Raw genomic sequence first — 18,256 nt, 5'->3', positions numbered from 1 at the left:
GAAAACGCTATGTCTGGCGCAAACACATCACCCAAAGAACACCATTGTGAAACATTGTGGTGGCAGCATCATGCTGTGGGGATGTTTTTCAGCAGCCAGAACTGGGAAACTGGTCAGAGTTGAGGGAAAGATGGATGGTGCTAAATACAGGGATATTCTTGAGCAAAACCTATACAACTTTGTGCATGATTTGAGGCTAGGACAGAGGTTCACCTTCCAGCAGGACAATGACCCCAAACACACTGCTAAAGCAACACTTGAGTGGTTTAAGGGGAAACATGTAAATGTGTTGGAATGGCCTAGTCAAAGCCCAGATCTCAATCCAATAGAAAATCTGTGGTCAGACTTAAAGATTGCTGTTCGCAAGCGCAAACCATCCAACTTGAAGGAGCTGGAGCAGTTTTGAAGGGAGGAATGGGCAAAAATCCCAGTGGTAAGATGTGGCAAGCTCATAGAGACTTATCCAAAGTGACTTAAAGCTGTGATTGCCGCAAAAGCTGGCTCTACAAAGTATTGATTTTAGGGGGGTGAATAGTTATGCACATTGACATTTTCTGTAATTTTGTCCTATTTGTTGTTTGCTTTACAATGAAAAAAAAAAAAAAAAAAAACATCTTCAAAGTTGTGGGCATGTTCTGTAAATGAAATGATGCAAATCCTCAAACAATCCATGTTAATTCCAGGTTGTGAGGCACCAAAATACAAAAAAAGTGAAGGGGCACTGTATGTGAATAATCCCTGTATTTATATTTTTTTGCACTAAACAGGTGGATGGTTTTCTAGATATAATGGATGAAATCACTCCATGTATTCTTCCTGTCTTGGCTTTTTAACTTCCTCCATTATTTGGACTTTTAGCATGACAAATGGCCTTGATTGACTTTCTCAGTCAGAACATTCACTGCGTTCAGACAGAGACCCTCTTTAGTGACTCAGAGCTTCACAAATTATACTAATCAATACACTGGGATACACTGGAAAGATAAAGGGGTGAGCTACCGTGATCAGCATTGAGAGCAAATGGAATATGCCAGGAACCTTGTAAAATCATTTGAATACATTTACTAACATGAGTACACCTTGTGCCAAAATGTGACACAATTAGGCACGTCTTGAGAATTTATCTGCACCTAGCTCAGGAAGGGGGTATGGCTTAATGGTCAAAATAAGTTTGGCTTGATGGGAAAGGGGCATCTTTTAGTGCCAAAATTGCACAATTATACTGAAGTAAAATTCTGTAATAAACTAAGCTAAGCAATAGGTAGAATAAATTTAGACAAAAAATGTCTAGCCATGCAACAAATTCATCATCCAGTATGCGCCACTGTGAGAAATGTGGTGCAGGTGTAGACAGTTTGTCTAAGTGTATGCCATTTATAGAATTAATAAATGTGCTACATAGATTTTTAGCAAGCTATATTACACATTAGTGTTTATCGAGCAACAAAGTGTTTGTGTGCTCGTGTGCTCTGGCCGAACACATTGGTATGCTCATGTGCTCTACCGAGCACCCGAGCACAATTGAAGTGAATGGAAGGACCCCAGGCACCCCCTTCTTGGAAGAGAAGATGGTGTCTGGTTCACAAAAAAAGGTCAAAAATTTAGGGAAACCCCATCAAAATGGTTTGGAAACAGCATTAAGAGGATAGCTGGATGAATCTTGGACTCCTATTATCTATGATATACAATAGACAACCATACAAAGGCTATATGCCAAAAGCCAGGTATGTGTAAGTCATCAATCTATCTATGAGACAGATTACATGCTTAGTCAGCATACCTTACAATGGCAGCTTTGTGCAATATGAGACATTCCAAACCAGCTCTCATCTGACTAAGAGCCAGTAAGCCTCAAAGTTACTTCAGATCTGTTGGATGGCTTGGGTGGACCTGCGCACCTAGATCAATATCATTAGGGTGACAAAAAGTTTTCTGATTGTCCTAACATAATATTTAATAACCTTTCTATACAGTTTTTTCATGTAAAAACTCATTTGCATAAACATGGGCATATGGGAAAGACATGCAAAATTTGCGATCTACACTACTTATGAACAGTGCCATCTATTGGTTTCATAGTCTTATGACAAGACTAATAGTCTTGTCATAAGACTATGGAACCAATAGATGGTGCTGTTCATGAGTCATGAACAGCGCCATCTATTGGTTTCATAGTCTTATGACAAGACTATTAGCCTATGAGTCTTATGACAAGACTATTAGTGTAGCCTTTTGCATGGAAAACTTGCGATAAAAATTTGTGATTAGAATATTTGCGATCCGCACTACTCATGAACAGTGCCATCTATTGGATTCATAGTGTTGTCATAAGACTATGAAACCAATAGATGGAGATGTTCATGAGTCATTACAAGCAGGGCAATAGTCCTCAGATACACCCTAGCAAGCTTATATTACCGCAGATAAAGTGCTAGAAGATGTGTGAATGATAGCAGCAATCCGATATACCCCTCAGTGTTAGCGCAGGCTATTATAGGCTGAGTGCTACACGGTGTGTGGACTCTGTTGAGCAGTGTGCCCCAACAAGATGAACAGCACCATCTATTGTTTTCATAGTCTTATGACAAGACTAATAGTCTTGTCATAAGACTATGAAACCAATAGATGGCACTGTTCATGAGTAGTGTAGATCGCAAATTTTTCATGCAAATGGTTTTTCAGCTGAAAAACAAGACAGATTTTGCTCATTTGCATGTCTTTCCCATATGCCCATGCAAATGAGTTTTTACATGACAAAACTGTATAGAAAGGTTATTGAATATTAAGTTAGGACAATCAGAAAACTTTTTGTCACCCTAATGATATTGATCTAAGTGTGCAGGTCCACCCAAGCTATCCAACAGGCTTACTGGCTCTCAGTCAGATGAGAGTTGGTTTGGAATGTCTCAGAGTGCACAAGGCTGCCATTGTAAGGTATGCTGACTCAACCTGTTATCTGTCTCATGGATAGATTGATGGCTTGCATATACCTGGCTTTTGACATATAGCTTTTGTGTGGTTGTCTATTGTATGTTGTAGATAATAGGAGTCCAAGACACATCCAGCCATCCTCTTAATGATGTTTCCAAACCATTTTGATGGGGTTTCCATCAATTTTCTAACCTTTTTTTTGTGAAACAGACACCCTCTCTTCTTCAGAGCAGGGGGTGCCTGGTTTAAAGCTCGGGTCTCTCATTGACTTTCATTGTATTAAATTGTACTTGAGCACCCGCAGTATTCGGCCGAGCACTCCGATGTGCCGAGCATAGCGATGCTCAAGTCGAACAGCAGTTCGGCTGAGCATGCTCGCTCAACACTATTACACATATAGGGAGGCAATCATTGGGGCAGAGAGAGGAGAGGCAGGTTTAGAAACCTGCCTCTGCATATTACAGTTAGTCATCTTCACTATTCAGCAGACGCTAAAGACAGAATTTTCTGCGTTAGAGAGCTAGGGGGATACTTTAATGTCAGTTTTCTATATATAAACACATATTTTAAGTTTTAGCATGCAATCTTCATTCCTTCATTTATCGTCAGAGTTCATAATATGCAACCTGCTCCTACTTTCAGACTTGTCTCATGTGGTCGTGTCCCTCCTATTAATGTATGCAGAAGGGAGGTTTGTGTACCCAGAATGTTGCTGCCTTCCCTAGCTCTAATGTATGAGTACAACTTCATTCCTGAAAGGCAGAAAATGCCATCAGAAACAGGAGCATTGCCCTAATGGGTTTATATCAGATTCGGCAGCTCTATCAGCTAGGTGAAGGACAACAACACACAAACATACATAAACACACATACCTCCTCTGATGGCTTACAGGGAACCTGTCACCTCCAAAAAAAATCCCATGCCGGCAGCAGTACCTGAGAGTAGCCAGCAGCGTGTTTGTAACGATCATTTTCTTCCTGCAGGCAGATGAAGCAAAAGCTGTAAAAACGTTCTTTAATCCCCTGCCGGCGCGCTTCTCCACAAATGCTTGAAGTCACAGAGGCAGCGGCCTCCTTGCTTCAAGTCACGGTAACCACTCCCCCTTCCCTGCCTCTTCGCTGTGACTGACAGCCGGCTGTTCGGCAAAGCCAGCCAAACTGTTGTGCATAAGTGCTGTCAATCACAGCAAAGGGGCAGGGAAGGGGTCGTGGTTACCGTGACTTGAAGCAAGGAGGCCGCTGTCTCCGTGACTTCAAGCCTGACTAGAGAAGCGCGCCGGCAGGGGATTAAAGAACGTTCTTATAGCTTTTGCTTCATCTGCCTGCAGGAAGAAAATGATCGTTACAAACATGCTGCTGGCTACTCTCAGGTACTGCTACCGGCTTGGGATGTTTTTTGGAGGTGACCGGTTCCCTTTAATGAACATTTCTCATGTAATCTCTTCCTTTTACCAGCATTACAAATAGACCATCAAAGCAGCTGTTGGAAGAGAGAAGGACTGAGAGGGGAGACTTTTCCATGCAACTCTAACCTTGTCTAGTTGGAAGCAGCAGGAAAAGGCCATTGTATCATCTTAACATACCTTATATAGGCCATGAAAGTGATTGTCACTGCCATTGCTGCATCTAGGGTTCCTGTTTATTCATTATTGTGTTTCTCTGATATGCCGTTCCTGGGATTTACAAGTAAATATAAATCGTTAATGCTTTTTTTTTTTATCAGAAATCTTTAGATGTCTACAAAATGCCAGCATCACTTCTGAAAAGGTTCTATGAAGATGATTCATATGATGGTTTTGTTGGACTTATGGGCAGAAGAAACTCTGGTAAATTAAAGTGAATTTTATTTATTAATTTATTATATTTCCAGTTACTCATATAACACCAATCAAATAACCAGTCAGTAGGAATCAGAGTACCTGGAAGAAACCCAAACAAACACAGGGAGAACATGCAGACTTCTTGCATATGTTGTCCTTGGTCTGGTTTAATCGTAGACCCCATTAGTAGAAGGCTCTGAGCATGCAATTTTATTTCAGTGGGAGAGGGGGGAAATCAATTTTCGGACTCCTCTGTCAATGGCTTAATACCCACAAGAACAAACAAGTTCAGGGTTGAACCCAGACATAAACCCTTCTTCACCTAGGCAGCCCTTCTACCAGTAACTGTTATCCATGAAATTCATTATTTCAGTCCTATACATACAATATAATAGACAGAAAAAAGTTGTTTTTAAACGAGCTGTCCGGGTTCAGAGCCCCTCTGATATGCTCCGATGCAGTGGTGAAGCGTGGGTTGCCAGCACCCGGGGCAAGCCAAGTATTGCCCCCCCCCCCCAACCTATGGCCACGTTCCTTTTTACAGAAAATGTAGTAGATATCACTTGCAGTCATACGTAACACCACAGATAACATAGTGGAAACTCTCTGAGTACAGATAATGTAGTAGATAGGTGTGTGTGAGCCCCCAGAATTCAGAACACACACTGTGTGACCTAAAGTCTGGGGCCAGGCTGCTACAGTGTGGGCCAAATTCTATATTCACCCTCTCATCACTACAGAACATACAGGGTAATACAGCACCCCATACCTCTTACATCCAGTGATGTCTCCTTTGATGTAGATGTTCTCTTTCCCCATCTTCTCCTTTCAGACCTTCAGACCAGACCACCATTTTTCAGCCATTTCTCGTCTCTGCAGTTTGACAAAAAAAAATCTTAGTTTACTACTTTTCCATCATCCTCCCATCTTCTGGACAAATCATCCTACCACCCCCAATACTGTGCCGCTGTTCTCCTCAATATTATACTGCAGAAACAGATAAACCCCCTGATAATACTAGTACCACACAGATAATGCCCCCTTCAATAATTATTGGCACACAGTGTCCTAAAATAACTGTGCCCAGCAAATAGTGCCCCTGACACTAATAGTGTAAACATAACGTCCCCCAAAAATAATTGTGGTAAGGTGATATTGTGCCAAGGTGCCCCCACAGTAATAGTGCCCCCAACATGTCCCCACTGTGCCCCAGAAGTAATAATGCTCTCATAGTGCCCATACTAGTAATCATGTTCCCCATAGACCCCCAGTAGTAATAAAGCCCACCATAATGCCCCCCAGTAGTAATAATTGTCCTTATAATGTGACAGTACAAAAATGCCCACTCATAATGTGTGCTAGTGCAAAAAATACCCCCTTTTAATGCTAATGTCCCCATAGTGCTCCCATAATGTGCCAGTATTAAATACCCCTATAAAGTGCCCCCATAGAGCTCCTATACCGCCTACCTCCTAGTGCCCCCCCATAATGTACCAGTATAACATGCCCCATACAGGTATATAGTGCCCCGGTAGATGCCCTCATTATGTCCCCCATAATTTGCAAGTATAAAATACCCATAAAATGCCCCCATAGTGCGCCCCAATAATGTGCCAGTAATAAGTGCCCCCATAGATGCCCCCCCAATAATGTGCCAGTAAGAAGTGCCCCCATAGATGCCCCCAAAAATTTTCCAGTAAGACGTGCCCCCATAGATTCCCCCCAATCACGTGCCAGTAAGAAGTGCCCCCCATAGATTCCCCCCCAATCATGTGCCAGTAAGAAGTGCCCCCCATAGATGCCCCCCCCAATCATGGGCCAGTAACAAGTGCTGCCACAGCGCTCCTCTCCTGTATTGTACCATGTAAAAAAATAATAAACATGCTTACCTCCAACAGGCTGGGAGCGATGCGATGCAGGCCTCTTCCGGCCTGTGTCTCGCACTGTACGGCTAAAGTATGTGATCGCGCCCCCTGTACCGGCCTCTGATAGGCTGCAGACCTAGTGCCTGCAGCCTATCAGAGGAATGGGGAAGGGAGACGCCTCTTCCTCCCCTGCCCCGCAGCATCGATCTGTATCGCTGTCCTGAGGACGGCGATACAGATGACTATGGAGATGAGCGCTTCCACAATGGAAGCACTCATCTCCCTGTGCCCTGCTGCCCCCCACTTGTCACCAGGGCAATCGCCTCACCTCGCCTAATTGGCGGTGCGGCCCTGCTGGCGACCCCTGCAATTTTGCGCCCAGGGAAATGCCTCCCCCGGCCCCTCCCACACTACACCACTGCTAACCCTTGCCCTGTGCTGTATCTTACAAGGCAAGGGCTGCTTGTTTATATTTTTTACACTGCTAGGCGGGAGTTTTTTACAGGCTAGAACAGCGCTAAAGCCCTCCAATTAGTGCCAGTGACGTCACTGAAAATCCCAAAAAAGCCCTTGCCCTGCGCGATTCATGAAATGCTCCGATGCTCATATCAGGGGGAATGCCTGGGCAAAAATGGGGTCATGTCCAGGTTCAGCTCTGAACCTGGACAACCCCTTTAAAGGGGTATTCCAAGGCAAGAAAAAAGCTGTCTCAGGGACTTCACATGCTGTAAAACAATAACCATGCTTATACTCATCTCACTAATCCCCCACCACTACTATTCTGACAATGCCAGAGTCACGGCTGCTCCTCTTCTCAAGATGACAGGAAATGGCTGTGAATGTGGTTCAGCCAATCGCTGGCTGAGGCAGATCATTGCTGCAGCCAGTGGTAGGCTGAGCAGAGGCAGCAGAGACCCTGTGCTGTCAGAATAGCAGAAATGGGGGATCGGTGAGTGTAATTCTGCTATTTTTTACAGCATGTGCAGCCTCTGAGACAGCTTTTTTCATGTAGTAGACTACTCCTAGACTAGTAGACTACTCCTTTAGGCTTCTTTCACACGTCTGTGTAACATGGTCCGTGAGATACCATGGTCCGTGCAGGAGCCATGGCATCATTGGTTGCTATGACGACGTGGCGCTGCAGCAGTACAGTAATACACTCGTATGATCTATATGAGTGTATTACTGTTCTGCGGCGGCGACACAAAGCGCCCGGCGCCATAGCAACCAATGATGCCGTGGCTCCTGCACTAAGCAGGATGCCAGTCCGGTATCTCACGAACCGTGTGACACGGACGTGTGAATGAAGCCTTATTGCTACACATTTATTTGTCAGCTGATTGTATTATATTGTGATCAGGGGTGCACCTAACCTTTCTGCTGCCTGAGGCGATGCCTGAAACGGTGCCCCTCCCCAATGGCAATTTATTAACCTAACCCCTATGCCACATTTAAAGCGCTCATTGCCCATCGGCCTTCCGCTCTCTGAGGTGATCACCTCACCTGGCCTCATTGGTGGTGTACCCCTGATTGTGATTGACCCTCCAACTGAGGACCACTAAGAAAGGCATCTTGAACCAGATGACCACAGTTTTTATATGTGTAGCCTTATTTAGTAATGTATGTTACATAACAGGCTGAACTAGATGGACAGATGTCTTTTTTCGGCCTTATAAACTATATAAACTATGTTACTATTTTTATTTCTGAGCAAAATGAGTTCTGACATTTCAGTAATGACCATAAATAAGGATTGAAGATGAGCGAAATGCTCAAATTTATATTCGGGTTGAATTCAGCCAGCAAGTTGACTGATTCAATTCTGGTCTGAATCGATCCTACCCAAGTCAAAAGTGCTCCTACTGTCCTGAAAATGTGTGTTGGTCACTCTAAAGTCACCTAGTACTCATATTTCTCTCTCTTGTCGCTTACTTTTTTTCTCACCCCAAAATTTGCCTGAATTGAACCACCAAAAACCATTTTTTCAAAATTCAGCTAGAATGTGATTAGCTTACAAATAGAATCAATACACTCATTTCAAATATGGATTATATCCAATGTATTGGTGTCCCATGCTTTATAGGCCCCAATCAGACAACACCAGTTGGGATATGTTAGATTTTGAAAATATATATATATTTTTTAAATTAGCTGAAATAGTTAAAACTAGAATGCAATAATGTTATATTTGTCAAAATGGGTTGTCTTGTAAAAAAAAGAGTGCATGTGTTATTAATATCACTTTACTATAGTTTATTCATAAGACTTCCAGGGAGATAGCAGTGCTGGGTAATGGGGCGTAGAATGCAGTACAAGTAACATTTATACATAATAGATAGCAGTTATGTTGGGTGTAAAGAGCAGCCGGGCAGGAAGCAGATGTGAGCAGCAGGTGTGATGAAAACATGGGGTAATAAACCTTTCCAGTGACATCTTGATATAGAAATGTATATTGAATACTGTGATTCCTTAAACCTAAAACTGTTTTGTTATTTTATAGATTCCAAGGAATTTGCCTCATTGCCATTAAAAAGTAAGTAAGATACAGAATATTATAAAAACAGAATAGACAACATGTGGAGAAACTGTCCAAAGCATCCAAGCAATCAGATCACATTGGAATCTAATGTGTGCTATAAATAACACTTTTATTATTTGTCTCAACTAGTTCGGGACCAGGACATTCTCATATGATATGAAGCTTGAGCCTTACAGATCAAAACCCTTGTAATTTGTGTCCATAATTCTATGAAAAACTAGTACTGGGTTCCAAAGCCCCAAAATGTCATCCCAAGATAAGAGAAAATGAAGAGTTAAGAAAAATAAGCAGATAACTAAGACAAATAAACTAAATTAGGTGTATTTCTGGTTGCAGATTGCAGCACAAAGGTCCTTTGCGCCACAATCTGTGACTTCTCCCCTCTCACTCCAGGTGTAAAAAAGTGGCCATGGCGTGGGAAGGAAGGAGACGGGCCCGCAGATGTACCGCCAGTGCAGGGCTTTATTAAGAACGGCCTCTAAAACACTGGTTTGAATAAATGAGCCCCTAAGTTTTTCCATGCACTCCTCAAAGTTGAAATAGCAACATCAATAAGGACAAGCTATAAGGTTTTGCAAAATGAAGAAGTAGGAGGTGTCGCTAAGATCTGCAGATGATCACATTTTCAAGCACCTAGTTCCAATCTGTGGCATGTGGAAATGGCATAAATTCCACATTGAAAGCAAAGTTTTTTAGCCACATCAAACCTTAAAAATTAGATCAAGTCATGTGGGATGATTGTGCATTGCCTCCTGTTCGTCAACATGCCAGTTATCGCCATTGTGGCAAACGAAGAGGGACAGAATCCTTGAACTGAGAGACCTTGGTTTATCACTCTGGCAGAGTGGCCAGGATGCCACTGTTCGACCTTGCTTGTCCCGGTGGTTGGAAGAAAAACGATGAACTAGAATGTCAGCAAGAGATGTACAGAGGAGAGCTTCTGCATGGACAGATCATTTGATTAGAAGAATTACATGTAGTGATCCATTCATCAGAATAAATTTGCTCAACATTAGGCTAGGAGACAGACATCCAGCTACAGATGTTCCATTTTACCTCATGCGACCGCTCTAAAAGGCTTTCATGGTGCACAGTAGTGTTGATCGCGAATATTCTAATCGCAAATTTTTATCGTGAATATCGGCACTTCGAGAATTTGCGAAGATGTAGAATATATAGTGCTATATCTTCGTAATCACAAATATTCTAGATTTTTTTTCATCAGTACCCTCACTGCTTCTTGCTTGTGGGCCAATGTGAAGGCTGCAATATCTTTGTCAGAGCTTAGCAACATCCCTAGCAACCAATAGGAAAGTTGCCTACCCCTTAATATACACTGCTCAAAAAAATAAAGGGAACACAAAAATAACACATCCTAGATCTGAATTAATTAAATATTCTTCTGAAATACTTTGTTCTTTACATAGTTGAATGTGCTGACAACAAAATCACACAAAAATAAAAAAAATGAAAATCTAATTTTCCAAGCCATGGAGGTCTGGATTTGGAGTCAACCTCAAAATTAAAGTGGAAAAACACACTACAGGCTGATCCAACTTTGATGTAATGTCCTTAAAACAAGTCAAAATGAGGCTCAGTGTGTGTGGCCTCCACGTGCCTGTATCACCTCCCTACAACGCCTGTGCATGCTCCTGATGAGGTGGCGGACGGTCTCCTGAGGGATCTCCTCCCAGACCTGGACTAAAGCATCTGCCAACTCCTGGACAGTCTGTGGTGCAACGTGACGTTGGTGGATAGAGCAAGACATGATGTCCCAGATGTGCTCAATTGGATTCAGGTCTGGGGAACGGGCGGGCCAGTCCATAGCATCAATGCCTTCGTCTTGCAGGAACTGCTGACACACTCCAGCCACATGAAGTCTAGCATTGTCTTGCATTAGGAGGAACCCAGGACCAACAGCACCAGCATATGGTCTCACAAGGGGTCTGACGATCTCATCTCGGTACCTAATGGCAGTCAGGCTACCTCTGGCGAGCACATGGAGGGCTGTGCGGCCCTCCAAAGAAATGCCACCCCACACCATTACTGACCCAATGCCAAACCGGTCATGCTGGAGGATGTTGCAGGCAGCAGAACGTTCTCCACGGCGTCTCAAGACTCTGTCACGTCTGTCACATGTGCTCAGTGTGAACCTGCTTTCATCTGTGAAGAGCACAGGGCGCCAGTGGTGAATTTGCCAATCTTGGTGTTCTCTGGCAAATGCCAAACGTCCTGCACAGTGTTGGGCTGTAAGCACAACCCCCACCTGTGGACTTCGGGCCCTCATATCACCCTCATGGAGTCTGTTTCTGACCGTTTGAGCAGACACATGCACATTTGTGGCCTGCTGGAGGTCATTTTGCAGGGCTCTGGCAGTGCTCCTCCTGTTCCTCCTTGCACAAAGGCGGAGGTAGCGGTCCTGCTGCTGGGTTGTTGACCTCCTACGGCCTCCTCCACGTTTTCTGGTAGCGCCTCCATGCTCTGGACACTACGCTGACAGACACAGCAAACCTTCTTGCCACAGCTCGCATTGATGTGCCATCCTGGATAAGCTGCACTACCTGAGCCACTTGTGTGGGTTGTAGACTCCGTCTCATGCTACCACTAGAGTGAAAGCACCGCCAGCATTCAAAAGTGACCAAAACATCAGCCAGGAAGCATAGGAACTGAGAAGTGGTCTGTGATCACCACCTGCAGAACCACTCCTTTATTGGGGGTGTCTTGCTAATTGCCTATAATTTCCACCTGTTGTCTATCCCATTTGCACAACAGCATGTGAAATTGATTGTCACTCAGTGTTGCTTCCTAAGTGGACAGTTTGATTTCACAGAAGTGTGATTGACTTGGAGTTACATTGTGTTGTTTAAGTGTTCCCTTTATTTTTTTGAGCAGTGTATAAGAAACTCCGCAGCAGCCATTTTCTGTTCACTATTTTTTGCAGTTCTGAGAGAGAGAGAACAGTGTCATTGCTGTGTTCTGTGCTTTGCTGAGTCATCTGGATCCTTATTTAATTACATTAGATAGTTAGTTAGCGCATATATATAATACAGATAGTTAGTGGGAGATAGTCAGTGTAGGTTAGATAGTGATATAGTGTAGCTGATAGGTTGCAGTGCAAGGTGTTAGGTAGTGTGATAGGAATTACTGTACTGTGCATTTTCTCCAGTCTCAGGAAACTTCTAGCAGCTTGAAAAATGTAGCAAAAGTGAGCCACGCCTGTATTGCGCGCGCAATACGCGCATATTACATTGCCGATTTTCGCAATCAAGAAAATAATAACTGGAGATCACAAATTATAGAATTTGCGACTTTATGGCGATGATTAAGCCAAAATTTGCTAAATAACGCAAAAACGAATATTGCCTATGCTGCTCATCACTAGTGCAAGCAAAGGAGGTCTATTCTCTTCAAAGAGGACTCCTGCTTTTGTCGCAATAATGGCCAGAGATTTGTTTGGAGACCATGTGGGCAACACCATAAATAGGCCCTTTCAAGGAAATTTCACACTGGTCCTGCTCCCTAGATTATGGTCTGGTGTGGCATAATGTATGGTAGCCGGACCCCTCTAATCTTCATTTCAGGTACACTAACAGCTCGGCATTACAGAAATTTTGGTCATGGAACACAATGGTACAGCCAATTCTCTAAAGTTTCCCAGGAGCCGTTTTTCAACAGGACAGTATTGCATATTGCTTATGCTGTTGTGAGAAGCCTGCTTGGCCTAAACATGCTACCGTGGCCTGCAGCATCTCTGGACTTATCTCCCATTGATCACATCTGAAATATAATTCGCCAATAAAGAGGCCTTTACTAGGTAATGTCATACTGGTCCTGCTCCCAGGATTATGGTGCAGGATGGAATAATGTACCTCTCTAGTCTTTATTTCAAGTACACTAACAGTGTTACGTTGATTTGGTCGTGGAACCACATGTTGCTTGTGCTACTGTGAGCAGCCTATTTGGGCTAAACATGCTGCCATGGCCTGCAGCATTGATCACATCTGGATGTCATGGGTCAGCAATTGCAAAGGGAGCTGCCAGCAGCGGATCTTGATGATTTGCGTGCCCAAGTGTATTCAGCATGGCAGAAGATTTCTCAGACAACCATTAAAAACCTAACTGATAGCATGCAAAGGCGTATAAATGAATGTATTTCTGCACCCATACCCGATACTGAATTCATCGAGATATTTTGAATATTTTGTTTCCATTTTTTTAATAATTTGCATATCATTAAGGCTATTTTCACACTAGCGTTCAGAGCGGATCCGTCTGGGGTCTGCCCAGACGGATCCGCTCATATAATGCAGACTTGGAATCCGTTCAGAACGGATCCGTCTGCATTATATTGTAGAAAAAATTCTAAGTGTGAAAGTAGCTTCAGACGGATCCGTTCAGACTTTACATTGAAAGTCAATGGGGGACGGATCCGTTTGAAAATTGAGAAATATTGTGTCAAATTCAAACGGATCCGTCCCCATTGACTTACATTGTAAGTCTGGACGGATCCGCTTGCCTCCACACGGCCAGGCGGACCCCCGAACGCTGCAAGCAGCGTTCAGGTGTCCGCTTGCTGAGCGGAGGCTGAACGCTGCCAGACTGATGCTTTCTGAGTGGATCCGCGTCCACTCAGAATGCATTAGGGCAGCATGGATGCGTTCGGGGCCGCTTGTGAGCCCCTTCAAACGGAGCTCACAAGCGGAGCCCCGAACGCTAGTGTGAAAGTAGCCTAACATGTCTATCGATCCTGTGATTTCCATAATACCACAACTTTTCCTTCTTGGTGTCATAATTTCAATGTTGAGAAGTGTATAACAGTCAGAAAAGGCTGCTGGATGCTGTAAATCATTATCTAGATGAGGACATGGGCTTCTTCAGGACACATATTAGGCTACAACCCTTTTCTGCTAAACTCTGCGCCATAGTCGAACGAAAAAGTGCAGAATCCCTAGTTGCTCCAAATAGTGTCAAAATTGCACCAATATGCGTCACTTTTTCAATATTCTAGATGCAGGCACATTAGTTAATCTATGTCACTGTGTGAAAAAAAACACTAGAAAAAAAACACGTAAAAAAACCCAGATGACCAAAGAAAACGCAAGTGGTTATTCTGGCTTTTTTAGTGGTAAAAAAAACCTCAGTTCCAAAATCATGTGTTTAGGGGCCCTTGTGTGTGACACCGGCCGAATGAGAGTTTTCTTATTTTAAAAGTATTTCCATTTGCATCTTCCAGGAGACATGCATGACTTCTTCGTGGGTTTAATGGGGAAGAGGAATCTACAGACAGGTACGTCTCCATAATTACTAGGGTAATTGTCTACTCTGTTATCCTGGAAAAGATAATGATTACTTATCCTCAAGATTGGTCATCAATATGACATCAGCGGAAGTCCAAGTCCCGACATCCCCTCCAATCAGCTGTTTCAGGGAGCCGCCGTGCTCACCGGAGGTCTGGTGAGACCAACGCAGGCTCCTGGCAGCTTTCCACGGACTGCTCCGACCATCGTATAGTGGCTGTGCTTGGTATTGCAGCTCAGCCCCATTGACTAGAATGGGGCTTAGCTGCAACTAGGCCATGCGATCAATATACAGTGATGTCACTGGCCTAGGAAGAGGCTGTGGTGCTCAAGGCCAGTCCCGTGTCTCGCACCCCCATAGATCTGATACTGATAACCTATCATAAATATCTTTCCTGAATAACCCCTTTAACAATCCCACAATTAAGACACACACACATACAGCATCTCTCTTTGAAATACTCCTCATTTAGAAACTAAATCCTCTCACAGGTGGAGCACCCTCTGTGTGACACCATTGGAGTTTTTGAGATCTTTGAAATGCACACCCAGTGTTACAAAGGTCCCCGAGGTGCCAAGAACAGCTTGATGGATTATTCATCAACAGATTAATCTGTGTTAGAAGATGGCGTCTTTGTGATGTTGAAGCTGTGTTCACATATTGCAGAGGTCTGCAGAAAACTTACACTAGACAAACATAAGATAGCCACCTCTAAATGCAGCTTGAGGCTTCATGCACAAAACTTTATCTGTTTTGCGGTTTGAAACTCACGGATCTGCAAAATATAGATGCAGTCCGTGTGGTGTCCGCATTTTTTGAGGACCCACTGATTTCAATGGGTCCGTGATCTGCATTTTGCAGACATATTTAATCCTTTTGCGGTACGAATATAAGGATACGGAAAGCAGACGGAGGATCCATGTGCTCTGTACATCCATACAGGTATGTCCGTTCCGCAAAAAGATAGAACATGTCCTATACTTTTCTGTAAAATGCAGACTGCTGACCCCATGGGTCCGTAAAAAAACGCAGATGCAATATGGACTGAATATTTATTTTGCGGTTGTGCAATTTGCGGGCGAACAAAATGGATTTGGTTGTGTGCATGGGACCTCATATATATTCACGTTCCAAATAAGTAAAAATCGCAAAATAACCACAAAATATATGGGATTGATAGGGCATGAAAATCTGCAGCACATTCTACAATCAGCACACAATTTTCCCAGCTAAATGTGAAAAAGATATTATGACTGTTTGTAAAACAGGTGAGCTGGAGTTGCAGCCATATTGGATGGTACACAGGTTTCAAAAAAGTTAATAAAATTTTTTTTTTTGCAGCACACAACTGTATGTTAGGACCATATCTGATCCTCAAAAAATGTGGAGATGTCAATGGGTTCACAAAAGATGCTGTCTGCATCCGTATGTGCGTTCGCGGCTTCCCCAAAAAATGTAACATGTCCCATTTTTGTCTATTTTGAGGTTAAGTATAGAACATTACTGTAGGATTTAAAAAAGAAATGGCGAAAAGGCACTCGGCTAGTATCCGTGTTTTGTGGATACGGTTATGTGCATGAGTTCTTAGGCTTATGCACACGGCCATGTTTTTTGTCCGCCATGTTTTTTGCAGATCGAATGTGGACCCATTCACTTCAATGGGATGGCAAAAGATACAGACACCGTGTGCTGCATGAGTGCACTTAGCCTTTCTGCTGTCTGAGGCGAAAACTCAAACGGCGCCCCCCCCCATTCAAATTTCTTAACCAAACCCCTTTGCCACAATGAAAGTGCTCATTTCCCATGGTCCTTCCACTGCCCCCCTCTTGCCCCTACCTGGTGCTCCCTGAAGCGATCGCCTCACCTGGCCTCATTGGTGGTGCACCCCTGGTGTGCTGTCTGCATCCGTATGTCTGTTCTGCGGCACACACAAAAAAATAGAACATGTCTTATACTTGTCCGCTTTACGGACAAGGACAGGACTGTTCTATAGATTGCAGGGCGTTCCATTCAGCAAAATCCCAAATGCACATGGCCGGGTGCATGAGCCCTTGCAGGTAAGGTCAACTCAAAGGGTGTTTTTGCACGGTGAAGCAAATTTCTTGCAATAATTTCTCTTCCATATGTGAATGGGGTTGTATTTGCAGGATGTGCATCCATTCACATGGTGCAGTCCTAGAAATATCTGCAACAAATCTCCTTACATGACTACAGTATGTCAATGAAGCTTTTTTCCACTGGGGCAGCAATCCTCAAGGTCCGCACTTGGAAAGACATTTTTACCCAGTATACAGCATATCAGAAACACAGATCACCGGTAATATACAGTCAGGTCCATAAATACTGGGACATCAACACAATTCTAACATTTTTGGCTCTATACACCACCACAATGGATTTGAAATGAAATGAACAAGATGTGCTTTAACTGCAGACTGTCAGCTTTAATTTGAGGGTATTTACATCCAAATCATGTAAACGGTGTAGGAATTACAACAGTTTGCATATGTGCCTCCCACTTGTTAAGGGACCAAAAGTAATGGGACATAATAATAATAATCATAAATCAAACTTTCACTTTTTAATACTTGGTTGCAAATCCTTTCCAGTCAATTACAGCCTGAATTTTGGAACTGGGTTTCATCCCTGGTGATGCTCTGCCAGGCCTCTACTGCAACTGTCTTCAGTTCCTGCTTGTTCTTGGGGCATTTTCCCTTCAGTTTTGTCTTCAGCAATTGAAATGCATGGTCAATCGGATTCAGGTCAGGTGATTGACTTGGCCATTGCATAACATTCCACTTCTTTCCCTTAAAAAACTCTTTGGTTGCTTTTGCAGTATGCTTTGGGTCATTGTCCATCTGCACTGTGAAGCATTTGGCTGAATATGAGCAGATAATATTGCCCGAAACACTTCAGAATTCATCCTGCTGCTTTTGTCAGCAGTCACATCATCAATAAATATAAGAGAATCAGTTCCATTGGCAGCCATACATGCCCACGCCATGACACTACCACCTCCATGCTTCATTGATGAGGTGGTATGCTTAGGATCATGAGCAGTTCCTTTCCTTCTCCATACTCTTCTCTTCCCATCACTCTGGTACAAGTTGATCTTGATCTCATCTGTCCATAGGATGTTGTTCCAGAACTGTGGAACAAGAGAGCCAAAAATGTTAGAATTGTGTCGATGTCCCAATATTTATGGACCTGACTGTATTAGCCTGAATCCATAGAGCCCACTCATTAGTAATTGATCACTTGCAGTGATCGATGACTCCCTCACTCGTGGCACCAGGTGTGGACACAGTTGTTGATGCAACATCTAATGAGTGTAACGCATGGGTACAATTAAACAGAATGGGATCCTGGACAATACTCGCTGGGAGTCATACGATTCTCTCGGTCGCTCAGTGTGCCGTTCCATTCCTCCACAGCCAACGTCAGTTCAGGCAGGAGAATATGCCTGAAGGAACACCACAAAATATAAGTTTTGATGAAAAAGATAATTAAAGGGAATTTGTCACCTGGTTTGAGCATATTAAGGTGTTACTACTGCCATGTACAATAAAATACCTTATTTCTTGCTGTAGTCTTTATTTTTTGTTTCATGATTTCATTAGCGATAAAATCCACTTTTTATGTTATACAAATGAGTGTCCAAGGTGCCCAGAGGGGCGTTATTATCCTTCTCTGGAGCCCAGTAACTCCCCCGTACAGTGCCCAGCCCGCCTTCCTTTAGAGCCCAAGCATGCCTCTTCCAGCAAAGGTAACTGCCCACACCCGAACTCTTTGCCGCAACCCCC

The 18,256-nt window shown here is 43.4% G+C and overlaps 1 protein-coding gene across 1 annotated transcript in view; it reads left to right on the top strand.

The window, feature by feature from the left end:
- The window catches only part of TAC3 (tachykinin precursor 3), a 76,333-nt gene that overhangs the window by 57,529 nt on the left and 548 nt on the right, over nucleotides 1–18,256 (top strand). Inside the window, exons 2-4 of the mRNA XM_040422379.1 lie at nucleotides 4,655–4,757; nucleotides 9,117–9,149; nucleotides 14,389–14,442. Coding sequence (XP_040278313.1) covers nucleotides 4,655–4,757; nucleotides 9,117–9,149; nucleotides 14,389–14,442 — 190 coding nt within the window. The remainder of the gene's footprint in view (nucleotides 1–4,654; nucleotides 4,758–9,116; nucleotides 9,150–14,388; nucleotides 14,443–18,256) is intronic.

The sequence above is a fragment of the Bufo bufo genome, chromosome 3 (assembly GCF_905171765.1).
Source record: "Bufo bufo chromosome 3, aBufBuf1.1, whole genome shotgun sequence".
Lineage (NCBI taxonomy): Eukaryota > Metazoa > Chordata > Amphibia > Anura > Bufonidae > Bufo > Bufo bufo.
Note: the sequence above shows the minus strand (reverse complement) of the source record. Positions and strands in the feature narration are given on the sequence as shown.